This window comes from Epinephelus fuscoguttatus, linkage group LG17, assembly GCF_011397635.1.
Source record: "Epinephelus fuscoguttatus linkage group LG17, E.fuscoguttatus.final_Chr_v1".
NCBI classification, from domain to species: domain Eukaryota; kingdom Metazoa; phylum Chordata; class Actinopteri; order Perciformes; family Serranidae; genus Epinephelus; species Epinephelus fuscoguttatus.
This window is the reverse complement of record NC_064768.1, coordinates 41,080,363-41,108,243: the sequence shown is the minus strand read 5'-3', so window position 1 is coordinate 41,108,243 and position 27,881 is coordinate 41,080,363. Positions and strand designations below refer to the sequence as shown.

General features: G+C 43.6%; 1 protein-coding gene across 1 annotated transcript; it reads left to right on the top strand.

The window, feature by feature from the left end:
* Positions 1-1,688: 1,688 nt before the first annotated feature.
* On the top strand, positions 1,689-24,712 carry LOC125904557 (high-affinity choline transporter 1-like). The gene is made up of 9 exons (XM_049602038.1): positions 1,689-1,752; positions 12,494-12,720; positions 15,918-16,034; positions 17,978-18,133; positions 20,063-20,211; positions 20,357-20,500; positions 20,596-20,749; positions 20,854-21,071; positions 22,303-24,712. Exons 2-9 carry the CDS (start codon positions 12,537-12,539, stop codon positions 22,861-22,863), a joined length of 1,683 nt encoding a protein of 560 aa, XP_049457995.1. The 5' UTR covers positions 1,689-1,752; positions 12,494-12,536; the 3' UTR covers positions 22,864-24,712.
* Positions 24,713-27,881: the final 3,169 nt, after the last annotated feature.

Below are 27,881 nucleotides of genomic sequence, written 5' to 3'. Positions count from 1 at the left end.
TGTTAGCACTGCTGACCCACAGCGGCCTGGACGTTAAGGTGCTTTCACACCTCACCTGTTCGGTTCTGTTAAAACGGACTCAGGTGTGTTTGTGCGGTTAGTGCGGTTTGTTCGGACTGGTGTGAAAGCTGTCAATCAAACCCTGATGTGGACCAAACAACCGAACCAACCGGTCTCAGTCTGCTTCCAAACGGACTCTGATGCGGTTTGTTTGTGGTGTGAACAAAAACGAACCAACCACAGGACTTTATGATGCAGATATGTGATTTTCAATAGTAATACCAATAATAATCCATCTGCTGACGATAAAATCTGTCTGTGATAAAGGTCACGTGTATCCCGTAACCTGTTTATGCTAATGTATATGTATAAAATGTACCTCTGAAGAAGTTTTGCAAAACACTTCTGATTCTTTGTCGAGTACATTTGCAATAAAATACGGAGCGGCTCTGGTGTGAGTGTTTCTGCTGGCTACTGAAACATCCTGGTGCAGACTATTTACTGGAGTTTACCCATTTTATTAGGTTTTCAATGTCTGACAGTCCACCACTAACATTTTCATCACGTCTCGTCTCATCAACAAAAATGAAACAAAGATTTCGTCTTAGTTTTTATCATCAGGATCTATTTTTAGCTCGTCAGCATCTCGTCTTTGTCATGGATAAAAGGTTCCATAAAATCCTGTTAAACTTCAACCATGGTGTCGAGACTTTGAAACAGTAGAACGGTTATGGTTATGGTTACGGAAACAAAAATGTGTTTGTCCTGATGGAGAGTTTTCCCATCTTGCCCCACGACACACTTCACACAACACTCAGCCAACACATTTCAAATCTACTCTCACATGCTGCTGCTGCGTTCGGTTGGCAGGCGCTCGGCTGCGTGTTTCACTTGGCACGCAGCCGCCGCTGCTTCTCCAAGTGAAACACCCTGTCGTAAGAGTAAAATAATTACAACAATAAAGACGCGGCCGAAACTCTGTCTTTCTTCTGCTTTTATTTTGATTCTGACATAAGTTGGCATCACTCTGTGTGTGTGTGTGTGTGTGTGTGTGGCCTGGTGTCGTGATAATTGGCTCTGTGTGTACGAGTGTTAGCAACATGCCTGGGTGCTGCAGAAAGGTGGATGGGTGGTCGGAATCCATCATGTCCGTCACTTCTCCGTCCGTCCTGAGGGTGCAGCTCGCCGCCAGGCTGCATGCAGCACGCCTGCTTTAATGCTGAACCTGTTAGAGGATAATTGTAATCTGTGGATCAGATCTGAAGCTCTGCCTGCAGCACCTCAGAGGATACACACGTCATTTTACACATTTTATAAAAGTTCAGTCGACTCAATCACTGATATCATAAATAATAATGATAAAAGTCCTGTGACCTGACACACACACTCGTGTGTACAAGTTACACAAACAGCATCAGGTCAGTCATTACTGGGTGAAACTTTCATTTATCAAACAAGAAGTCTGATGAAATAAATAAGAATAATGAGCATCTGATGGATTATTGATGATCACACGTATCAGAATAAACAACACAATACTGTATTAACCTCTGTAGGAAGCTCCTCCCCTACAAACTGCATCCAACAAACAACACAGAGTTTAACAATGTTTAAACTCGAGGTTTAAAATTTAAGCTTGATTCAGTTCAGACATTAAATGAATCCTGTTAAAGTGCGATGTCACTTCAGGAGCAGTCGACCCAGAGGACGGAGGCTGAGGGGGAGCAGCCGCCAGAGAATCCGAACGTGGAGGTGAGTTCACTTCTTTCTCATCTTTATGAGACGTGACCAGAGACACGTTGACAGGTTGTCCGTCTGAACGTGACGTCTCAAGAACACCTTGAAGGGAATTTCTTCAAATTTGTCTCACCAGGACTAAATAATGAACTGATTAGCATGTGGCGGTCAAAGGTCAGGGTCATCGTGACTAGTGTTGTTTTTGGCGGCCTGTTTTAATTTTAGTTTTAGTCTAGTCTTTGTGTCAAACTGTCATTTTAGTTTTTATTAGGTTTAGTCACGTTCATACTCTTTATTGTCTAGTCAAGTTTCAGTCAACTAAAAGTCTGAGCGTTTTAGTCTTATTTTAGTCAGAATAATCCATGACTATTTTAGTCTCGTTTTAGTCAATGAAAATTGTATTTTAGTCTCTTTTTAGTAATGCAGTTCTATTATACCCAGTCAATGTAGTATGAGTACCTAGTATAGTATAACCAGACCAAAATTTAAACACAACCGTTAATTAACCAGCTGTCACACTCGCTGCATTGACACAAACTGACACTATAGCGTTACGCCAAGAAGATGGATATTTTCCCGAAAATTACATCTGAATTAAATTCTGAGTGGTCGTCAGGAGAGGACGAGGAAAAGGAAAGCCAGGACTCCTCTGTGCAGACCTCCAGGTGTGTTTGTGTAACATCAGCCGACCTCGACAAACTGGAGAGGAGCAAAAATGAAGCGAACACAGTCAGGAATTATCACTGATCATCTGATGAGGTGCTGATGAGGATGAGGGAGAGAGGAAGTCTTTTGTTAACATTTCCTTACTCAGCATTGCTGTTTAAGCTGTTGTTGACCTGTTGTATAAAAGCACTATCACATGAGAGCCAGTGACGTTGGACTGTATATCGTCACGGCTGTAATCCGTCTGCGCAGTGCGACGCACAGCCTAGGAAACAGAAATACTGCAAAATAATAATAATAACGTGACTAAACATTATAACGTTATTTCGTCTCGTCTCGTTTTGGTCAACGAAAATGAAGAGACATTTTAGCAGAGGTTTTATTTTATAAACCACATTTAGTCTCGTTTTTTTCGTCAACAATATTGCATTATATATTTAATTATAGTTATCGTCACATGACCACCATTTACGTTGCGTCTCGTCTCATTTTCATCACGTGATAAAGGTTCGTTGCCGACGATATTTAGCCATACTTTTCGTTGACAAAAGCAACACTAACTGTAACGTTGCTCTGAGTCCTGCACAGGTCCATTTTTGTAAAGCTGAGTACCAGAACTGACCTGTTAGCCGTCATCATGTCTAAAGTAAAGCTGCACCTGTGATCGACCCCCCCAGGCTGCAGTCCCTCACATGAAGCTTTTCAGACAGTTTATCAGTTTCTTTTGGACATTTAATCACTAATTCTTGAATGTTTTTTTTTCTTTTTTACTTTTTTTAAAGACATTTTTTTAGACATTTCTTTAACACATTTCATGACCATATTTTCAGACATTTTTAAATATTTTTCAGACACATCAATACGTTTTTTTTTTCTGTTAAACTATAACAACAACTGGCCGCGTATCACGCCACTTTTAAAGGATGTCTTTTCTCTGACGCCACAACTCACTGCCCAAGCACCAGATTTCGACGACTTCAGAGTGAGACGGGGTTCCTTGTTGAGGAGTGGGTACTGCAGTCGTGGGGGGCCACCCTGTGTTGTGAGGGCCCATTAAGCTGAGAGGATGTGGTCATGGGCAGCCGAGCGTGTCAGTGTTGATTCATGCCTCTCTGGAGCAGCAGAGAGAGCTGGAGGTGTTATGGCTGGGGCTTCCTGCTCTTTCCCAGGTCGACTTCCGGTCGCACAAGAGTTTAGTTTCTGCACCTCTCACATCAACAGCCTCTCCTCGTGACGTCCCAACTGGAGACACAACTGTCCTCCTCATGTCCTCATAGAGAGCTGAGAGACAGAGTCTGTCTGCCAGATGTGGAGCGGTGAGCGCCCCCCCTCTGTAGGCAGGGTGTTGCTGTACGTGTCAGCAGCCATATGGACAAAGAGCTTTGGAAACATCCCATTACAAGTCGTACATCAGAGGCTGACAGGCTCCACTTCCAGAGTGTTTTGATTTCAGTCATGAATGCAGTCGATCCAAAAACTCCACACTGGGCTGTTTTAACCCTTTGTGCATTTTCAAGGATATCAACTCTTTAATTAGATATAACACAAAATAAAACTCTTATATTGATGTTCACAAGAAAGTTTAATGTTTCCAAGTGTGGGAGGACTGCAGAGGAGGAAAATTAATCAAATCTCAAAAAGATATCTCACAATAAATATCTAAAACAACATGGAGAAATCTACATCCAGAGCCGTGACTTTTTGGACGGACCAAATGTACAGAGCTGTAAAGTTGTCCACCATGGTACCAGTTAGCTGCTAGCTAACCGTAGCTAACTTGTTTGTCCATTGTTTGGTCTGTGACGTAATAGGTCAACAGGAAAAAGGTCCAATACTAACAAGCTGAAAGGGGGCATATCTCCACCTATCGTAGAGGAGTCGCACATACTTGGCTCAATAAATGGATTCCCCTCCCGTGCTTGTATACTGGGACAAGGACAGTAGGCCAGTTAGATGTCCTCGTCCAGCTGGGACTGGAGCTCCACTTCACTGTGCATGAGTGAGACACAGGTGCACAACGTTAGGGTGGGACAGGCGGGAAACTCAACAGGAAGTGAATCAGAAATGAGTCGCCAAAATAAAACAGAATACAAACCATCACCCAGGATCATGACATCCTCTAATCTTGAACCAGTCAGCAGAGTTTCATAGGTCAGATCCTGTTTTAATGTTTGACAGTGCTGCCATGAGTCGCCACAGACGAGTGTTTGACTTGTTGCCACTTGGTGCACCAACCTGGTCTCACAGGTCACAACACAACCGAACAAAATTCAATGTCATAACCTTTAATTTGTTTTTCCTTTCTCCATCGACCTATCCAGAACTTGTTTTTGTACTTTTCCCCAACAACCCTCCTGGACATATTTCACATATGTTAGTATTTGGCCATCAGCTGTTTCCTGCAGAGCCACAGTGACATTTCTCCTGCGTCAGCTGGAAGAGCAAACACTCGTACTGTTTTCATCACAGATCCTTAAAGCTCGAGTCTGAAGAACATCCAGGGGTGACAGCACTGACCCATTCATCATCACACAACCATAATCTGCTCTCGTCCGGATTAGTGAACTATATTTCAGTGATCTGCTCCTCGTTCCAGCTCTGGGGAAAGAGGGAAGCGTCACAGGGGCAGATAGATTAAGCAAACTTAAGTTAGTCAGGGTCGGTACACCAAAGGCAGAGGTCACCAAATCAACAGGCAAAAACTTGCTGGTCTAAAAACAGAACAGTTCGATCTCACGAGGTAACACGAGCTCACACGAAGGACAAGACAACCAGGCAGGGAGCAAAGGGAAGACACAGACTTATATAGACTCTGACAGGGGAGTTAATGAGACAGAGGTGAAAACAATCAGACAGTCAGGGCCATGGGAAACTTGACAGGACATGGAGAGACAAAAAAAAACAACCCCCAAAAAAAGAATAAGAAAAGGATGACTATTAATTCCTCAGATGAATTAATAGTCATCAGATGAATGTAAGCCCAATATTCACTCTCTTTTAGCTCTGTTTTGGTCTCCATCAACTCCTGAGAAATATGTCTGGCTCTTTAGCTGCTATCCATCCATCCATCCATCCATCCATCCATTTTCATCCGCTTATCCAGGGCCAGGTCTCGGGGGCAGCAGCCAAGCAAAGCACCCCAGACGTCCCTCTCCTCAGCAACACTTTCCAGCTCCTCCTGGAGGACCCCGAGGTGTTCCCAGACCAGATGAGATCTATAATCCCTCCAGTGTGTTCTGACTCCTCCCCCTATCTCTAAGGCTGAGCCCAGACACCCTACAGAGGAAACTCATTTCAGACGCTTGTATCTGTGACCTCATTCTTTCAGTCACTACCCAGAGCTCATGACCATAGGTGAGGGTTGGGACGCAGATGGACCAGGAAGTAGAAAGCTTTAAGATTCTTCAGCTGTTAAATGTTCCAAAATGTTCACCAGATAGTTGTTAACGTCGTCTTTCTTTTATTTAATTCTGAGGAATTCATTTAACATCGTCATCATCTCCTGAGGGACTACTCTTCCTCCTAATACCACCCCTCCCTGTTTCCTCTGTAACCCTCTGGTGTGAGACAGAACTGATGGACTGTCCAAATAAATGTGCTCGAATCACTTCCAAAATTCACCGACTGACACACACACACACACACACACACACACACTCGTAGACTCGTCTGCATCCTCCTGAGGAGCAGATCTGGAGGAGCTTTGTGAGAACATGCAGGAGGGACCGCTGTTCTTCATCTGGGGAAAAAGACTTGACTCCTGGCTCGGCTGCTCTCCGGCTCGGCTATTTAGAGTTTCCTCTGCTTTGCGTCTCTCAACCTTTTTGTTTTGCTTGGTACGAGCACTGACAGCAAAGAAATGAACTATGAGAGAAACATGTTTTAATGTTGGTGAGAAAATATACATGTGGGTTCTGCCTGAATGAGCCTGGATTGTCCTGAGAAAAATAATATTTTAAGGATCTCAGAAACAAATATCAGAGGAACTGCATGTGAACGTGTTTTCTTTCCAAGATTGTCGAACGTAAGGCTGCGTTCACACCACACGTCAAAGTGTCCCAAACCTGGAGCATGTTTACACGAGCATTCCTGGCAGCTCCCCGCCCCCACTTTGGACTATCAGATCGTATTTCCCTGCCTTTCCTGCCAGCTGACTCCCAGCTGATTAACAGGGTCAAACCATCGGAAAAAGGAAAATGTTAACGTGTGGACGGACGAAGCTGCAGCAGCTCTGCAGGTCTGTTTTGACTGCGCGGACTGGCACGTGTTCAGAGACGCCGCCACCCGGGAGAACCACATCAGTCCTGAGGAATATCCATCAACAGTGACATCATCCATCAGCCAATGTGTTGATGTGACCATAAAGACAACAGAATCAATCACCGACCAGAAAACCTGGCTAAATGGGGAGGGGGAGGGGCCTATCAAGAGCCAAAAAAGCTGGTGACATGGAAGAATACAGCATCACCAGACTAAGACTTAAGGATCATTTATACTCCCGTCTGTTTCAAACATTGTAAACGTCACTGCCCTCATGCGTCTTTTATGATGGCACAGATACAGCCAGCAGATGGCGCCAGAGGGCGGAGTCAAAAGTTTCACACAGTAACAAATAAAGCAAGTCAAGCAAGTCGTTGAAATCCAGAGCTTGGGCAGTGACTCGCAGCGTCAGAAACCAACGACAAACGGCATCCTTTAACGTCAGCATGATACACGGCCAGGAGCCATTTTAGTTTAACAGCGGCACGACAAGGACGAAAGTTAAGGCGGCAAATGTACGAGTAGGATGGGCGTGAGGGGCGGTGGATGGGTCCAACAAACACTACCCTTCACTTGAGAGAGCAGCATTCACTCCTGTAAGATTCTAAAACCAAACCCTGTTCTTTTGTCCTGAACCCAACCATGTGTTTGTTGTTGAAGGAAAGAAACGTCAATTCACAGTGTTGTACCGACATAGTGCTTTTATTTTGAAAGAGACTGTATCAAACTGTACATTTCCTGTGAAAACAGAAGTGTATTTTGAAAACAGACAATGCATGTAACAGGCTGAAGTTGACACGGCGTCCCAGAACGTCAACAACCAACACACCCAGGGTACCTTGGACGCCATATGTGGACGTGGAAAGTCCATGACCAAACGTGGACATGTGACGAGGTCACAGTGAGATTGTGCTGAAGCGACGATTGAGGAGGTCGTCATACCGTACCTTTACACAGAGGCAGCGTTGCAGATGGCGGTGGTCTGTGCAGCCATAGTCTGAGTGGGCGGAAGTTTGCTGCAGAGATCAGCCTCTCATTGGGTGGAACGAGCCACCTGCTGAAGTCCCGCCCTACCACCTCCGGTTGCAGTTTTCAACACGTCCTTTACTAACTTTTGCGGTGTTTGATCTTGCGGGGATGTAGCCATTTTTCTGCCATGGTTCGCGTCCTGTAGGCGATATTTTTGTGGGCGTGTTACACCAAAACCTGTTTCCCCCCGGCAATATTTTGCAAGCGCACTGTTGCTGTGGCACCGCCCAGAACGATTGTGATTGGGTGAAAGAAATAAAAAAAGCCACTAGTGCGGCCATGAACACACACACACACACACACACACACACACACACACACACTCATAGTCTCACAGATCCGGAGGAGCTGCTGTGTGTCTGTGTCTACATGAACCGTTCTTCATTTTATTATGTGCTGGACCATAACAACGGGGTCAGTCGAGGTGAACAAAAGTCTGTGACTGAGTACATGCCGGCCACGACCTGCTTCAAATTAAAAGTCCTCCAATGTTTAAGACATGATCCAGCCACGCAGAGTTTTAAAAATACTGAAGTCCAAAATCAAACTCGCTGGGGGGTTTGGGGGCACGCTTTCATCCAACTGGCCATGCGTACCACGCCGACATTAAAGGATGCGTTTTTTCATAGGTTTCTGACGCCACAAGTCACTGCCCAAGCGCCGGATTTAGACAACTTCTGAGTCAGACCGAGCTCTCCACCACCATCAAACCTCCAAAGGATCCTCCTTGGGTGTCTTGAACTCCATGTAGGCTGCCACCTCATCCTCGGGCTGCAAAGTTTCATGGCTGGAGTCCTCCACGTCGGTGACCAATGTGACCACGGGGTCAAAGGTTACACTGGTGTCACTGACTTTCAAAATAAAAGGAGCTGCAGCTTGATGATAGTGATTTAGATGTTGGAATATTACACATATACTGCACAGCTTTTTACTGCGGTTTATTCTGAAAAATAAAGAATATATTTTTGTACTCACCTGCTGCCCACCCACGTGGAGTTCATGTTTAATTTATACATATTTTTACCTTTTACACAGCTTTCTGCAAGTTACCCTGGGGCTATCTCCTGATACCTGACTCTGTGGAGGGCTCTGCCTTGAGGCAAAATTTAGCGTTAGAGTAACAGACTGTAAAAACAATGGACAGTCTTTCCTGTCTTTCCTGCTTGTCCTCTGTTGATTTACTGCCTCCTCTTCTTCTCCCGTCTCACTGAGCTCTCCGAGGTGTGAGTGGAAAGTTACAGAGAGCTGGATGGTTGACCGTTTTCAAAATGTGCCCTCACTACATTTCACAGATACAACGGTCCCATCTCAGGTGATCCCGTACAGCTCCTCACCTTTTAGCAGTCAGCTTTGGACCTGGACTTTGAAGCTCGTGTACGTTCAGGACAACATGAATATTTCAGTAACAACAAAGACAGTTTTAATCCAAGGTGGAAAACTACTCTGTGGCTTCAGGTGTGTGCTTCTGCCACCTGTAGGATGACGTGTGTCCTCACCCTCAACAAACTTTTTCTTGGTCTCAAAGTGCACTTTTATAACATTTTACTCCAGGTGTTGTTTGCTGAAACATGATGGAGCTCTGGGATGACTGTTCCTTTTTAGAAGGATAATAGAAAGGGGTGATAGAGGTAGAAAAGACCATTAAATATAAAATATTGAATTTAAAATTTTAATGAATATAAATCGTGGTTTAAATTAAGGTTTAAGTAAAATGCAAAGAGAGTGAGGTGCAAAATATCCAGCTCAGGCTTTCAGCAGAGCTCTGGTGTTCACTCCCCATGTCAGGTCCCCTGAGAGACGAACACCAAGGTACTTGAAGCTCCCCACCTGTTCCACCTCTCCTCCAGTGATGACCACACTGGCATGTGTCGTGTCCTTGTGTCTCCTCAAGTCAATGACGAGCTCCTCTGTCTTGTTGGAGTTGAGGTGCAAGTCACTGTTGTGACACCAGGATGTGAGGGCCTGGATCTGTCTCATCATTGTTGGTTATTAATCCCTCCACGGCTGTGTCATCGGCGAACTTGTATGTGCACTTTGTGTTATGGATGGGAGTGCAGTCGTGTGTGAATAGTGAGTTTAAGAGTGGACTGAGAACACGGCCTTGGGGGGTGCCGGTGTTGAGGATGGTGTGGTCTTAGGTCTTTAAAAATATTTCTCATAACATCTGACAGTCACTCCTGCAGGCACGCTGATTCATTTCTTTCCAACAATATTGGGTGCTGTCAGTTGCAACATCAGCCGCTCTGTCAGCTGATCACAGTTAACCAATAGCACAGCGACACCTCTTCTTCATCAGCCTGTCATCTCACTGCTTCATGTTTTAAATATGGTTCCTTTTCTGCTCGTCGTTCTTTTATGCAGTTGTGCGCACCCTCTACCTCCCCATCATCGCCCAGTCTTCGCAAAGTCATCAGCCTCATCAGCCTTCAGTCTCATTAGCCTTCAGTTTCAGAGTCATCAGCCTCATCAGCCTTCAGTCTCATCAACCTTCAGTCTCATTAGCCTTCAGCCTCATCAGCCTTCAGTCTCAGTCATCAGCCTCATCAGCCTTCAGTCTCAGAGTCATCAGCCTCATCAGCCTTCAGTCTCATTAGCCTTCAGTCTCAGAGTCATAAGTCTCATCAGCCTTCAGTCTCAGAGTCATCAGCCTCATCAGCCTTCAGTCTCATTAGCCTTCAGTCTCAGAGTCAGCCTCATCAGCCTTCAGTCTCAGAGTCATCAGCCTCATCAGCCTTCAGTCTCAGAGTCATCAGCCTTCAGTCTCAGAGTCATCAGCCTCATCATCCTTCAGTCTCATTAGCCTTCAGTCTCAGAGTCATCAGCCTCATCAGCCTTCAGTCTCAGAGTCATCAGCCTCATCAGCCTTCAGTCTCATTAGCCTTCAGTCTCAGAGTCATCAGCCTCATCATCCTTCAGTCTCATTAGCCTTCAGTCTCAGAGTCATCAGCCACCAGTGTCTTGACTCCATGCTGGATTTATCTCATTACTGCTCAGATGGCGCTCGATTACAAATCCCCCTCAGGAGTCCAAGCGCCAAAGACTTTTTGTCAGTTCATACTCATCACATCATCTGTTAATCTGTTCTACACAATCATCTTCACTCACTTGAGGCCTCAGTGCTACGAAACCAGTTCAGCTGACCCAGGATATCTTCTCATTGTCTGGTCTGACTAACTCGTCACACTGTCCGTCCTATAAGGTACCACAAAGCTGGTTATCAACTTGTTCGGTCAACTCTGGGTTTTGGGTGTGTGTTCATGTGAGAGAGGCAGGGTGTTAATTACGAGTGACATCATCAGATCCATGAATGAAGGAGGCTGCTTCATATCAGATGAGATGGAAACAGCAATCTGTAATCTTAAAACAGAAAATCTAGAAACATTTAAAACACTCCAAAAATACAGACCTAAATGACGCACAGGTATCACTGAGCTGTGTGTGACATTAATACAGAGTATTCTTTGCTGTTTAGTGTGATGGTGATGAAACTCCTCTGAATGTGTCACATAAAGACTTTAAAGTAACACCAGACTGTTTCTGCTGCTGAAGTACTGACCTATAGAAAACATACAGGATCCTCTTTTTTTACCTGAGACTCTGGACTTTGGTCCATGGATACTTTTTTCTTCAGTGATCTGATTGGTCAGAGGTCAGGGTGTTGACAGGCTGTGATCAGGTCAGCTGTCCAGCATCAGCTACCATGGTGATTTATCCCGGTCAAAAGACAACCAGCTTCATCGTACTGAAAACCCAGAGTTAACCCTGAAGTGACCTCCTCACTCCTCAGGTCTCTCTGATTGAACCAAACAGGAGCTAAACAGCAACATATCATTAATGTGGCATCAGTGGACGATGAGCAGCATTAGGTGTCCATCTAGTGGCTAAAACCAAATATTAAATATCATCTTGAGTGTGTCAGCAGGGCGGCCTCTGTGGGATTCATATGAGCCAACACACCCAGGGTACCTCGCACGTCGTATCTCGGAAAGTCAATATGTGAAAAGGTTAGAGTGAGAATGTGTTGAAACATCCGGTGCTGACACAGAGCCAGTCCAGCAGGCGTCAGCACACAGTCGACTAACACTACTAACGTGTTGACTGTTTCATCTGGAACGAGAAATTTTTGCCTTTTTTTGGGCAATTTTTATGTCAACATTTTATCTGTGCAGTGCTCCCTCTGTTGCTCTGTGTCATTTGATCACTCCACCAGACTTTACACAGTATTATTAGGTAGTAATGTGTCTTTAACCACGTGGATACCTCTGAGTCGTTTCACACCCTCCATCAGACAGGTGAGATTTGTCCCAACTTGTGTAGCGAGCACAGGACCGCCCAGCTCTGTATATGGGGCATTCCAGGGGCCCTGTGCCGGCCTGGGAGCCCTAAGCATTCGTTTGGTCTGCTTATGCATTAGTCCAGCTCTGACTGTTCACATGCAGGTGAGGACACTGGGAAGCTCAACAAATATTATAATCTATTATATTATATATATAATAATTATATATATATATATATATATATATATAATATATCTATTATATTATAATCTATCTATTATAATCTAACAATGAAACACTGGAGTTCAAATGATTCTCACTGGACAGAGCACTTCCAGTGAAACAGTCCTGCTGCTGTTCAACACTCAGAGATGCACAGAATTCCTGTTTGCTCGCAGTAGTAACTAAACCTGCTTGAAAGTGTAAACATACATCTCCAGAGGGCGTCTGTGTGTTTGAGGCAGAGGTTTCTGTCACTCCTGTTCCCCCTCGGCTACGTTCTCCCTGTTTTCTGTCGTTCTCAGTCATTTGGACATCAGCGAGTGAAGAAGACAGTCAGCGTCTATCATGGCTGTCAACATCCCCGGAGTGATAGCCATGGTGTTTTTCTACCTGCTGGTCCTCGGGACCGGCATCTGGGCTTCTTTCAAGTCCAGAAGGAAACAGCAGAAAAATGCAGCGTCTGGAATGGAGATGACCCTGCTGGGAAACCGCAGCATTAACTTGGTGGTGGGGATCTTCACAATGACAGGTGAGGATGACACAGCTGACGATTAGAAGAAGATTCCAAGGATGTAAAATACTTAAACCTTTCCACAGCACAGGTGTTTTATGGCTGCTAAGTTTAAGTTCAGATGCACCTTTACTGACTGGACCTGGCACCATGTTGTGATGGGATCACACCAGCCAGCTTGTCATTATAGTTTAACGGTGCCTGGTGGCGTCAGGGGGAACACAGCGGGACAAGGACAAAAGTTAAGGCGGCGAAAGCCTGCAGCCAGGATAGAGGCGTGGGGGAGGGGTCCATCAAACACTGACTCTCACCTGAGAGTGGTGATCACATCCTCACAGACTGTAAAGCCAAACCCTGTTCTTTATTCCTAAACCTAACCACGTGTTTTTGTTGTTGAAGGAAAAAAAAAAGTCAACTCGTGGTGTTGCATGCTCACAGACTTGGCGCAACTGCCTTGGTCCTGACCATGTCACTATTGTGCCACAAATGACATTAAAGCCTCTTGTGTTACATTGTTTAAGTAGTAAATGAAAAGACAAGTTGGTGAAATTAAAGCCGTATGTTGCCGACAGATTGGGCACTTTCATCTTGTGTATTCTCATACAGAGGTTTGTGTGATATCTTATGAACCGGCACCCACAGATGACATTACTTAAAGGATAACTTCGGTATTTTTCAACCTGGGCCCTATTTCCCCATGTGTATGTGCGTGTATGATTCATAGGTACAACTCGTTTTAAAATTGGTTCAGTATTGAGGGAGGCGGATGCAGCCGGGAGCTGCAAGGTAGATATGGGGGCAAATGCGTATAAGTTTGTGCATTAAAAGTGCTTTTTTTCGCCACTGACCAGTTCAGATCGCCAGTGCTATCTCTGTAGATAGCATACTAAGTGGTTCGAACATTGTTTATATAACGTTACCTCCACTGTGTCTGTGGCTCTCTCTACTCATGGGACAGCCGTTTTCTTGAAGAAGAGGTGTTTCGGGACTGGATGTCTTCTCTTCTTCGGCTGGCAGTAGTCATCTTGGGAGAAGTGAGCACTGCAGACCCGATGGTCTGCAAGGCGCAGTGTCTGGACAGGAGTGTTAGCATCCATATGTAGCACAACTAGCCACAACTTCAGCATCTCGCCGTGCGACAAAGGCAGCCTATGAAAGCTGTACGGGGTGTTGCGCGACATCCTGTTCTTGCAATTCGGATAAGCACAAACACGAACCATTGTTTTCAATCGATGCAGTAAAACTCTCAACTGCGCTCCGGGACAACCAGCGCCACTCTGAGCGGCGTCACACAGCCCAGAGGTAAGGGAAAAGCTTAGTATGTTATTTACAGAGATAGCACTGGCGATCTGAACCGGTCAGTGGCGAAAAAAAGCACTTTTACAGTGCAAACTTATACTGGACTCATTTGCCCCCATATCTACCGTTTCAGCTCGTTTCGCGGCTGCCGGCTGCATCCACCTCCCTCAATACTGAACCAATTTTAAAACAAGTTGTACCTATGAATCATACGCACACATACACATGGGGAAATAGGGCCCAGGTTGAAAAATAACGAAGTTATCCTTTAAAGTTGCGGAGGTATCAGGACGTCATGTTACTGTGGTGAGGTTTAGGAAAAGAAACATGGTGACAACAGACTTTAAAATACAACAGCCTCCTGAGGAAAGTCCTGTGTTTTGTGACTCATCCATCTCCCCAGCCTGCCTCCTCACGTGACTGCCTCCCTCTTTATCCTTCACTCCTACTTTTCGTAGGAAAGACGTACGATCAGTGCATGAGAGCAGTCTGCTTGTGGTAATCCAAAATGATATAAATCACTTTAAAGGAACAGACATGTCAATCATGTTTTTGTTTTTTGTTTTTCCTTCTGAAAAAGAGCGAGGCCACACATGAGTAAGCTTTGATTAACAAAGTCACAGCCTCGAGCAAAGTGTTGTTGTCGCGCTTAATGGGCTGATATTGTGTGATAAGGGTGGGTCACCAGAGGACCCATGATACGATATCATCACGATATGTTATTGAGTATTGCGATAAAATATATTGTGATTTATTACTTTTTTTAACTGTAAATTATGGCCCAAAGGAAAACTTTGTCGACATCTGTTTAATCTAATAAGGTAAAGTTTTCAGTCTCGTGTCGGCAGCAGCAAAATGTACCTAGAGGACTGGAAAACCAAACAATTTTATCATTCAAGTGGGCTACCTAAAGTCTAATTTGTATTTATAATGTTTTTTTATAATAAAAAAAATAGATACTTGGCACAGTGTGTCGATACGATATTGCCACACAAAAATATCACAATACATTGCTGTATTGATTTTCCACCCTGATTATGTGATATTAGTCATAAAAAAGTATAAACTGTCTGATGAGAGATGCATGGAACGTAAGAAAATGGAAAATGTACGATATTGTTATAATTAATGGTGTTTATTATCAAGCTAGCTAACATTAGCTAACAAGCTAGCTTTGCATGTTCGCTCCTGTATTAGCGTGTCCTAATACCGAGTAACGTCAGGTAGAATTAATATCTGTTTCCATGACACTATGTGTGCTTCCCCCGAAAACATATTCAGATTCAGGTGGTAACATCCCCAGGGGAAGATCATAATTTGTGCGTCAGGCAAGCAGAGACAAAGGCTGTAGAGCCACGAGACAAACGGCCAGGAATGAGCGGAGACAGGCCGGTGTGTTTGCTGCAGGGCTGCTCCTGCAGTGACAGGGAGATGTAGTGCAGAGGGAAAAAATGTGCACACGGCCCGGAGGTTTCTATCTGACAGCACCTTGAGGCCTAAATATACATCAGTGCATCTGTGCACCTTTATGAGCAGGGAGGTGTCTTTGAAACGTAACATTACATAACCCATTACCTGTTTTTAAATCATTGCTTAAATCATATTTTTATACAAATAAATATTATTATTATTATTACATTATGAAGATATTTAAACTCATAAAAAGCTCTAGTCTGCTGTCGATCAGTCAAATCTCTTCACACGTGTCAAACTAAATCTTTAATATTCAGTTTGTTTTCTTTTATTTTCACTTTTCTTTGAATCATTTGGACATCAGAATTTTCCACACTGACAATATGATATGAACAAATCATCCCACTGAGAAGATCAGTGATGACGAGTTACCATTCATGCTCTGTCCAAACAGCTGCTGCTTGTCAAATGAATCAGTCTCTGTGTGTTAATTCGTCCTGCAGCTACCTGGGTCGGAGGAGGCTACATCGTTGGAACAGCTGAGATGATATACACGCCCTCCATGGGACTGATCTGGGTGGTCGTGATGATACTGGCGTTCAGCTCATGTTTTGTTATCAGTAAGAGTTCACACCTGACATGTATGTGTGTTTGGACAAAATAAATATGGCCTGACAGTCTCTGATTGGACAGGAATAATCATGACCTGGATTACCTCGTACGTTGACACGAATGAAACCCCCCAAAATCACATCAGTACAGAGTAACCGTAAGCTCTAAAATCGTAGGCAACTGGACCTGCTTGCGTTTCTTGAAGACGTTTCGCCTCTCATCCAAGAAGTTAGTTTCAAAGTCGTTAAGGTCACAATGTGAGTCGTTAGGGTCAGGTGGGACCAGGGGTGAAGTCGTCTGGGGACGGATCCCAGGACTGCATTGTAGGTGGATGATAAGTGGTGTCGTAAGCCACCCCCTCTGTGTAACGATGGTCGTTCCAGCTTGACGTAGATGGCTTCCTTTACTCCTCTTTCAACCCATCTTTCCTCCCTGGCCTTTATGATGTGCACATTGCTGTCCTCAAAGGAGTGTCCCTTCTCCTGTAGATGTAAGTGGACAGCCGAGTCTTGACCCGAGGAGCTGGCTCTCCTGTGCTGTGCCATGTGTTTGTGGAGCGGTTGTTTTGTCTCCTCAGTGTATAAATCTGTGCGCTCCTGGCTGCACTGAACTGCTCACACTACATTACTGTCTGGGTCTATAGCCTGCAACTTTGTACCAGTCATTTAGAGCTGAAGAAGCTTCTTGGATGAGAGGTGAAACGTCTTCAAGAAATTCAAGCAAGTCCAGTTGCCTACGATACAGGGCTTACGAGTACCATGACCTGGATGACTGAGAACCTTCACCAACCAGTCAGTACAGAGTCCTGCACCAGGTCGGGTACCTGCAGGTAAAAGCCGTGTAAAGGGTAAAAAAACATGAAGCTGTGCAGTATATGTGTAATATTTTGACACCAGTGTGACCTTTGACCCCGTGGTCACATTGGTCACCGACATGGAGGACTCCAGCCATGAAACTGTGCAGCCCGAGGATGAGGTGGCAGCCTACATGGAGTTGGGATCCTTTGGAGGTTTGATGGTGGTGGAAGGAGCATGCTAACATGTTTCCTAACCTGGCAGTGATTGAATGTTTTCACCATCCAGTCAAAGAGACGTCCAATTCAAGAACGGAGAACCAGCTTCATGTGAGGGACTGGAGCCTGGGGGGGTTTGATCATGGGGCAGCTTTGACTGAGACATAATGACAGGTAACAGGTTGGTTCTGGTGCTGAGCTTTATGGGTATGGGCGGGTGCAGGTTTTGAAAAATGTACCTGTGCAGGACTCTGACCTGGGCTACCTCGTACCTTGACATGAATGAAACCCCCCAAAATTTCATGTGTTTTGTCCGTTGTGGAAGTGGAAACAAAAAACTGTACAAACCGCACTGGACTGCTCGGTGGAAACGGGGCTTTATATAGCTGAGGAGCAGCAGCATACCTGGTCTGTGGTCTGAGTTGACCAATGAAGGACTTCCTCCTTAAAGAGAAGCACAGCCCAAGCAGAGGCCAGGAGGGAGAAAATGAATCGTCACACTTTTGCTCCAGACTTTAGCCACCACTCTGCAGCCCACTCTGCATTTCCAAAGGGACCTAGACAAGGGGAAGTGAGAGTTTTACTGCCGAGCCTCAGGCAGGTAACATGAAGGAGATCAGTTTTCAGGAGAGGTGGGAGGGAGAGGATCGGTGCACTTCGTGTTTGTTTACTAGAAAGTTCATGTGTTGTGGGGTAATGAGAGGATATGGCAGAGTTAGCCTTTGAAGAATACTCAACCACATTTTTGATTTGAAGCCGACGAAAAAAGTGTCCTAAATAACCTGCACATCAGAAGATAAATGATGACACACATTCACAGACTTTACTGAACCTCAGGGTGTCACCTTAAATCTAATCCTGTCTCTTGTTTTTTGTTTTCCCCCTCGAATTTATTATTGTATTCTAATTTTAATGTCCTCTGATCTGTTTTAAATCAAGCTGGTTTGGTGTTTGTGAAGCCGATGAGAGAAAAAAACTGCCTGACGATGTTGGACCCTTTTCATGTCAAGTATGGAAAAGAACTGACAGCTGGACTGAGCGTGGCTCCGATTGTTAGTGATTTGCTCATGGTGACGGCAACACAGATTGGTTTAGGTACGTATCTGTAACTGTGTTTATATACAGTATATTTATTCAGTAAAATAGATGTATGTGGATGTAAATTCCTGTCAACGCTGTGCAGATATGACTTCTTAAATAACCGCCCTCTATAATCCCATTCAGATTTCTAGTTTAGCCTGTTATTAATACTGACTATGCACCAAAATACACTTTTACAGTACATTACTGATGACAAATGAAAGCAACAGAAGTATGACGGAGTGCGATATCTTGTCAAACCGCTCAAGGGCATTAACCACAAATGATCGCCAGTGTCACCTGAACAAATAAAGACAGACTTCCAGACCACATTAGTAGCAGCCAAAGATTCAACAGCCAGATATGTACAGTGCTGGGGTGACACGTTACCACCTGCAAACAACTGTTATTTGATTTAATTATTCTTCTCTCCACACTGATCCACATTGCTCCTCTTCCACCAGTGCACCAACAAAAAAAATCATCTGAAGGTTATTGTGTCCTGTCGTTACAGACGACGTTATAGAAGGGTGCTGGTGATGGGCACATCAGGGTGATGCCATACTGTGTGTTATCATGTTCTGTGTGTTTACATTAATATATCTGGTCTACAGCATATCCTGTTGTACTTTTGCATCCTGAGGCTGCCTGAAAGCAGCGGGGATAAGGAGTTCATCCTGGTGATCGGCAAATCTGGGTGATGTTAGTCCGTGTTGGGCTCGTTACTCTAAAAGTTTAACACGTCACTTACCGCTCGTTACTCTTGTTAATAAAATTAGTAATATTATATTACTTGACAACAGTAATTTGTTCCACTGCTCGTTGTATTACTTTTCTGTTACACCCCATAAAAACTGTAGCTAACTGGGCATCTCCTCACAATCCAGATGTCTCTGTGTGAATGTCGGGGTAATCGCCGTTCAGTAGAGCTAGGAGCTCCTATTTACACAGAGGTTTTCTGTTACCTGTGAGCTGTATCTTCTCAAGGATCTGCCCAGAGTCACTCTTGGAGCAACATTTCATCCACCACATATCCAACGACAGGCTTCATCACCTCTCTGTGTCTGCAGCTGTCTACGATTAAAATCCAGTTTGGGTTGTTTAGAGCTACAGCCGACCTCTGCGGCCAAGGAGGGCTCACCTTTGGTGGGGTGTATTTCCTGGAGCTTCACGTTGTTGTGTTGTCGGTTGTAGCAGCTGAGGTGTTTCAGAGTGGAGGTTTGAGGACGTGTTTTTCGCAGTGGAAAGAGTTTTAGTCCGACTACCTGCAGCAACAGAGTTCATGTCATCTTTCCTCCAGACAGAATCAAAGAAATGGGAATATTTCAGCCACATTGTAGTCACATTTCCAAGTAGCTTGCTGCTTTGACGATTACTAAAATGAGTCCGCTGATGTGATGCTGTATTTAAGGTCAGCAGTGATGTGATAACAAAAGTAATTCTGTAAAAAGTTGTTTGGTTTTGGAGTAACTGTGATAAATTACTGAGATTCCAGTAGTAATTAGTTACACTACTGGTTATTGGAAGAAGTAATATTACTGTAACGCGTTACTGCCCAATGCTGTTTATCATTCTGGATTTATTTTACGAAGTCTTCAAAAAGATGCAGTCGATCAAGGCTGAATTATAAAGCTCCTGAAAGGGTTACTATTGCACCAAAGCCATCGTTAGAACGCCACAACGGTTCATGTAAGCTTATATTGTTACTTGAAAGGCAGACTTTCAAATGTGTGCCGCAGAAGATAATCCACATCATTCACAGTGAGCGCAGTTACTGTCTTCTTTAAAAGAAACACTCCCAAATTTCAGCCAACCACAAGCAAATGACGGCAACAGCACAAACAACAAATCAAAGTGGAGCGGGGCGACAGGCGATCAGCTCTGCTTGGAGTCAAATTTGTGTAAACCCGATTGCCAAAGTCTTTGACATAATGTGCTTGATAGGAGGAACCATGAGTGTGGTCCTGGATATGCCTTACACTGTGTGCATTTGGATCTCCGCTGCGGTCGCCATTACCTACACACTGCTGGGAGGTCTCTACTCTGTGGCCTACACAGATATTATACAGCTTGTGCTCATATTCGTCAGCCTGGTGAGTTTGATATATGGTAAGTTTTTATGGTGGCAGCCTTTTTGTTTTAAGAAAACACTGGTACACGAGGCATCAAGAACTCCCAGAGACGTGTTAAAAATTGTGTGTTCTTCATTTGGATGTTGTTTCTTTTGTGTCTCTGCAGTGGGTGTGTGTTCCCTTCGTCCTGATGAACCCACACTCCTTGGACATTGGGCAGACAATGATGAACAACACCTTACACGCTCCCTGGATTGGCACACCGGGGTCGGAAAAGGCCTGGATAATGATTGATCAGTTCTTATTCTTTGTAAGGAAACAGCCATTAGAGCTGCAGTGTACCCAATGCAACGCCTCTAGTCTTGATAGACACACTTTAAATTAAGCAACTGTTTTACTTTGAAGGCACTGGGGAGTGTGGGATACCAGTTTGTCCATCAGAGGACCTTGTCGGCATCTTCCACATCCACAGCCAAGATCTCCTGCTTTGTTGCTGCTTTCATGTTGCTTGTATTTGGGACACCTCCCATACTGCTTGGGGCAACTGCTGCATCCACAGGTATTAACAGCTTCTAAATACTCTGATCATGCAAAGACATCCATGCCTGTTGTGTGTAATGTTACCATTTCTCAGTGTTTCCTTCTTTTGGGTCCGTCCCTCAGACTGGAACCTGACCTCCTATGGTTCTCCATCTCCATACGAACGTGGGCAAGCGGCCTTAATTCTGCCCATCACCCTGCAGCACCTCACCCCGCCCTTCGTCTCCATTATTGGCATTGGATGTGTGGCTGCTGCCGTGATGTCATCTGCTGACTCTCTGATGCTCTCTGCAGCTTCTGTCTTCTCCTCCAACATATACAAGAACATCCTGAGGCCTCGGGTAAAAAAACAAAATAATTTATGTTCTTTCAATGTGCTCCATCACACCAAAGACAGCTGGTTAAAATGTTTGTCACTGTGAAAGTGTGATGTTTATTTTAAAAGAAAGGGAACAAAGTGAGGAAGACTATAGACATGATGACGTGGCATGAAGGAGAAACAAACCAGGAAGGAAGCAGGACTGTCTCAAATTGTTCCCTTACATCTGGTTGCATCCCAAAGTACTTTAAGTAAGCCTTTATTAAAAAAGCCTGGCCTTGATAAATCTCTTCCACAGAACTACAGGCACATTTCTAAGCTGCCTTTCTTTCTTCTTGAAAAGGTGGCGCTATCCTAACTCTTACTTATGTTAAACAATAACATCTGAGGCTGCTTTCACACCTGCTCTGTTTGGTTCAGTTCAGTCAAACTCAGGTGTGTTTGCCCCCTCAGTGCGGTTCCTTTGTGCAGGTGTGAACACAGCAAAACAACCGGACCGAGACCTTCTTGAAGAGGTGGTCTCAGTCCGGTTCCAAAGGAACTCTGGTGCGGTTGGTTTGTGGTGAGAAGGTGTTGCGACCTGGATGTGAAGCAACTGCAGTCACATGACACATTGTTTGGGTTAAACATGAGCATGTTACAGTCCTGGAGGATTATTAATGTGCACCTCCTCCTGTACTGCCTTAATATGCACATTCAGCACATCCAATGCATCAAAACATTGTTTTCTAGTTGGAGCCGCGTTTGCCTCGTTTTCAAACTGTATGCTTTGACTAAAATGAACAATGACAGCAATATAGTCCACGATGAGCAGCGCTAAAATCAACCTGCGTAGTTGTCCCTCCATTGTGACATTAGAAAGTGTCACATTTATCTTGCAAGTGTACTCTTCTTCAACGTTTGCTTTACTTCCTGGATTTTTCCCACATGGAAATTCTGACCAATCAAGAGCAGCTTTCTCACACAAGGCATTTGATCTGGTCCTCTTGTAAATGCTGCCGTGAGAACACCAACCAACTCTAGGCAACTATACAACTTTGGAACAACATGAGTCCCTGATTCAGACCAGAGGAGACCACTCTAGGACTGACAGCAGCCTGAGAGCTCTTTAGATTATTTTTTAAATTATTGTAATCTTACTGTCTACTACTTATTTTCTTGTAGTTTGTAACTTCAGTTATTATTATTATTATTATAGTATTTGCTGTTTACCTGTTGTTGTTGTTGTTCTTCTTCTCTACTTCCTGCTTTAGGCCTCAGACAGAGAGATCCAGTGGGTGATCCGTGCCTCTGTGTTGGTGGTAGGCTTGGTGGGCACATCACTGACCAGCCTGCAAAACAGCATGTTAGTTTTTCTGTTCATTTCCAACGAAGTGGCCTACATCGTAATGTTCCCTCAACTCGTCTGCATCCTCTTCTTCAACATCTCCAACGGTTACGGAGCTATCATGGGCCTCCTGGTGGGATTTACACTGAGACTGCTCAGTGGAGAACAAACGTTAGGATTAGAGCCAGTCATACACTTCCCAGGATGCACTCTTGAGGACGGTGTTTATATCCAGTACTCTCCAGTGAAAACCATCTCCATGCTGTCTGGCTTTGTCGCCATCTTGTTGTTCTCCTACCTTGCGTCTGTGCTCTTCAACAAAGGCCTGCTTCCTGAGAAGTGGGATGTGTTCAACGTGAAAGTGCAGAACTCGCCACAGCCACTGACACAGAAAGATGACGGCGCAAAATATAATGAGAGGGAGAAACTGGATATAAACAACTATCAGACGGAGGCGTCAGAGCCAATGATTAACACGAGCTGTTAGTGTTTCTGTGTACAGTAGAATCTGTTTCCTGAAACATTAAATACACCAAATACAAGTGTACAGCTCAAAGTATATCACTCTGGAGACTCCTGCATTCAAAGGATTTTTCTTTTACTGATCAGATCATCATAATTTTTATTTGCTCTGAGAACGTTTGGAGTTCAAGACACCCAAGGAGGATCCTTTGGAGGTTTGATGGTGGTGGAAGGAGCATGCTAACATGTTTCCTAACCTGGCAGTGATTGAATGTTTTCACCATCCAGTCAAAGAGACGTCCAATTCAAGAACGGAGAACCAGCTTCATGTGAGGGACTGGAGCCTGGGGGGGGGGTTTGATCACGGGTCGGGTCGGGTGGCAGGACTTTTATTAACAGGTGTGGGCAGGTGCGGGTTGTCGAAAGTGGACCCTTGCAGACTCTCTGCTACAGTTGGCCTTTGGGACAAATCGGCAGCAAGGTGTAATGACTAATATATAAGTACCTCTTTGTCATTTTCATTTATGATTTATAGGCTCCTTTGTGTTTGTTGTTGGTATTTTCTCTGTTGTACTGATATTGATTTATTCTTTTATTTCATTTATTCCTTTTCAGTTTTCCATATTTTGGCTTCAAATTCTACAACAATCACTTGCATTTAAATGATGGCAATGTTCTACGTTCATAGCTGCAGTGGTCTTTTGTCTTCTCTGCTTGTTCCAGCTTCTTTTTAAACCTGTGCAAGAATTATATTTCACACAAGAATGAACAACAACATGGCTCGTATGATGACCAAATGTCCCAGTGTTGTCTGCATCAGCCAAGATAACGCTCTCAGTTTAGCAGTGCAGACTGTACGGCCAATTTATCTGGATCACTTAGATAGAGATATTCTGTGACATGGTGTCTGTCTTCACTGAAAATAGAGTTATTAAAATAAATAAAGGGGACATTTTGCAGAGCTGAAGGAAACGTTGAGCAGAAGAGTATCAGAATGAAAAATCAACAGAAAGTTGTTTCCTCTTGAGTTGCTGTCTCTAATTCTTCTCCCATCTCTCACTGGGGAAGACGGTCAGCTGTTATTTTAAATGATCCCTCAGTGCATGTCAGTAAATTCCTCAGATGCAACAATCTGATTTTATGTGATCCAAACAGCTTCACTTCCCTCTTCCTCCAGCAGAGGGCACTGCAGCTTTCTCATTAGACAGAGAGGTGGGAGAAGAAGACCAGGTGGACGGAGAGGCGATTAAAAACAGAGATGAACTTCTCAGTATCCACTGTGTGATGCTCTGATCCAGGGCTGTTCAATTACAAAGTCTATCGGGCCGGATTTAAGAACCAGAAAATGTCGATGGGTCAGATGAGCAACCTGTTGAACTTTTGTTTTATTATTTTAAAGAAATGTAAATGAATATAGTTAAAGTATCAATGTTTATTATTTCCCATTTGAAATAATATATATATATATATATATATATATATATATATATATATATATATATATATATATGTACACACACACACACACACACACACATCTGCCAAAGGAGCATCATCAATGCAGAAACTGAATAAGAAAGAGCTATCAGTGCACAGAAGTGTAACAGGTGGCATTAACACTAACATGGAATTTATACTTCTGTGTTAAATTGACGCCGTAGCTGCAGCGTATGCTCTGCATCAACATGGAGCCTACACTGTAGCCCGACGTGCACCTCCCCAGAAATGTAACTGCACAGTGTCACAGTGACGCAGACCTCCTGTCTGTCTCTGTAAGCTGAAACCATTTCCCTCAGTGGAAACAAAGCTTTGATTTACTTTAATTTCACAGACAAGAAACAATAAATTGTGAAGACAATAAAGCCTCCACTAAAATAGCATTTTAAGTCTTGTGTGTGATTTATCCTGGCTTCATATGAGCAGAGGAAATCTCTGCTAGCTGTTAGGCTAATTTATACAATGTAAAATGCCATAGGATTGTGCTAATAACGTTAGCATGTTGTATTTGTGGGCAAAATGTGTCCAGATAAAGACAAGTGTTTGTCTGTGAATGCTGCGAGTTATAGTGAAGCTGATTTGTGTTTGAAACAGTCTCTATTAAGCCATGTTTAATGTGTGTTTAATGTGTGTTTAATGTTTACTGTTTGTTTAATGTGTTTTTGATGTGTGTTTGATGTTTAATGTGTGTTTAATGTGTGTTTGATGTTTACTGTTTGTTTAATGTGTGTTTACTGTGTGTTTAATGTGTTTGATGTGTGTTTAATGTTTAATGTGTGTTTAATGTGTGTGTTAAATGTGTTTAATGTGTGTTTACTGTGTGTTTAATGTGTGTTTGATGTGTTTAATGTGTGTTAAATGTGTGTTTAATGTTTGTTAAATGTGTTTAATGTGTGTGTTTAATGTGTGTTTAATGTGTGTGTTAAATGTGTATTTAATGTTTAATATGTGTTTAATGTGTGTTAAATGTGTGTTTAATGTGTGTTTGATGTGTGTTTAATATGTGTTTGATGTGTGTTTAATGTGTCTTTGATGTGTGTTTAATGTGTGTGTTTAATGTTTAATTGCCCTGCAAGGACGATGTGCTTGTGTAAACGGGGACTGTAAACCATAATAGCAGTGAATGGCTGACTGCAGACAGAGCAGATTGAAATATGGCCTCCTACATGTTGACCACGTGTATTGATAAAGTATGCCAAGTAGTAACAATGATTCTTGGCAACCATAAAAACCTTTGTGACAGTCCCAGGAGAAGCTAAAACCTGAACATACATAAAAATGTGGCTGTTTAGGGCCTTGTTTACACCGATACAAATAAAAACGGATTTATTTATCCTGTCTAAAAAGAAAATTCTGGTTTACTCGATCAGTTGTGAAAACGATATCCCTGTTTACACCAAAACGCAGAAACGGCAGCTTTTTGCTGCAGTTAGCACACCAGGCCAGTAGGTGGCGATACGCCATATGTCTAACACCATACAAGAATGTTCTGCGCATGCACAGTGATTTGCTTTCCTCTGGGCGCTAGTGATAAAAACAATGATGAACTACATTTTAACCTTATGTAGCATAGTTAGCTAGCGTGCACTTACTAATATTGGGCACAGCAGACGTCTTTGTGCACCAATGTAGCGGTGATGTTGATGCAGCAGTGCTAAGTTTATTTGTTAGCTCGTACGTAGTCCCAAAAGTGCTAACAAAACAACCCGGCATATATCCACCACTGTTATTGTGGTTACAGGGCGCCTAATGGGCATGCGTGAACTGGGTTACAGCGTCATCTTTTTCCATAATCTCCGTCTATCCTGTTTACACGTCTCCATAGAAACAGATTCACTCACCGTGCAATAGGAGCGGAGTCTTGGGCGGCTCGGTGGAAGATTGCGCCACTTTCTCTACTGTTAATATAATGTTTACAAAAGTTAAATACATTTTAAAGACAAAACAGCAGCAGCACGTAACAGCCATGAAAAGGTTCAATCAGCTCTCAGCGGGCAGGAACAGGGATTCACCTCGTTAGGAGAGAAACTGAAGGGAAACTCTGGCCACAGGGATGAGGAGCAGTGTCTCTGCAGCCTGAGGAGCATGAAGGAGCAACAGCCGGAGCCCATTCAAACCTAATCAGGCTCTCTTAAGGTGGACTGACCTTTAAGGTGGCCCAGCCAACTCTACTACACCTCTCTCTCCTGCTAATCCAAATCACCTGCACCTTGTTGATTTAACCACCTGTGCCTCATCAGTGCAGTCACCTGTACGCCTGTGCACCTCACGACCTTCCTCCCCAAACTCTTCTTCTCCTCCTCCTCTCGTCCTTCTCAGCAGGACAATAAATCGACCCCGACCCTCTCCCCGTCATCCCTGATCCTCCAGTCATCCAATAAAAGGACTTTATACCGTACATATGGCGAGATATTTGTTAGTGAACACACAGATTAACAATAACCAGAGTTTTTATAAATCTCCATCTCAGTTTGCATGTGGACGAGAGGCACAAACGTAGAAATTTGCCTTCACAAAAACATCTGTAGAGACGGGGCCTTAATTCCAGCACCAGTACAGAGATGACCTCAAACTTCTTTTACCTGAACCAGCGTAAAACACAGGTCAGTTATCAGCTCACAGGAGAACAGAGTGAACCTGGACTCACAGTCACAGGCAGGAGATGCAGACATGGTGGGTTATTATAACTGACTGAGTCTTTAAAGATGCAGATAAGGAAAATAATTAAACCCTGATCTGCTGCAACACCATAAGGTCAGTGGGTTTTCTCTCCCTCACAGTAAACCTGTGCATGCGTGTGCAAAAACTCGACTCCTGTAACGTACTGACCTCAGCTCAGCTCAAACAGTCCCTTAAACAATAATAACTTGCCTTGTACAGATAAGGAGAGATTAAATAGGAGGAGCTGATGACTCTGTTCCTGTCAGCACAGACTGTACAGACTGTTAAAGTGCCTCTTTGCTTCTTACTGTATTAGAAACATCAGTGACGGAGCCTTTAGCAGCGGCTCTGTAGCTCCTCTCCAGCGTCTCTCTGTGGCTTTGACAAAGAAAAAAAATCACATTAAAATGAAAAATGGTTATTAATTTATTTTAAATATTTTATGTTTTATCCATCATATTTGTAGGCCTAAAGAAAATCTTATATTCTCTAATTGTAAAAATGTGTAGCCTATGCACTGAATTAATTTAAAACAAAGTTTTAACACGGGGGTCAGAAACCTGTCGAAAGAGACATTTTTGATCAAAAGTAATTCAAAATAATCTGCAAAACATATTTGAGCCTTAAAGTAACAATTAGCCTATTGACATAACAAGTAGTATGATGCACATTTTAGAAGACAAAATGTTAAAAGTTTCTTTAATTTTATTTATTTATTTTCTTAATTCAGTGCAGAGGCTACACATTTTTACAGCTGGAAAATGTCAGAATTTCTGACACCAGTGATAATTAAAAAAAGAAAATGTTAACAGATAAATAACAGTTTTTCTTGTTACCGTGACTTTTTTGTCAAAGCCACAGAGAGCCACTAGAAAAGGGCTACAG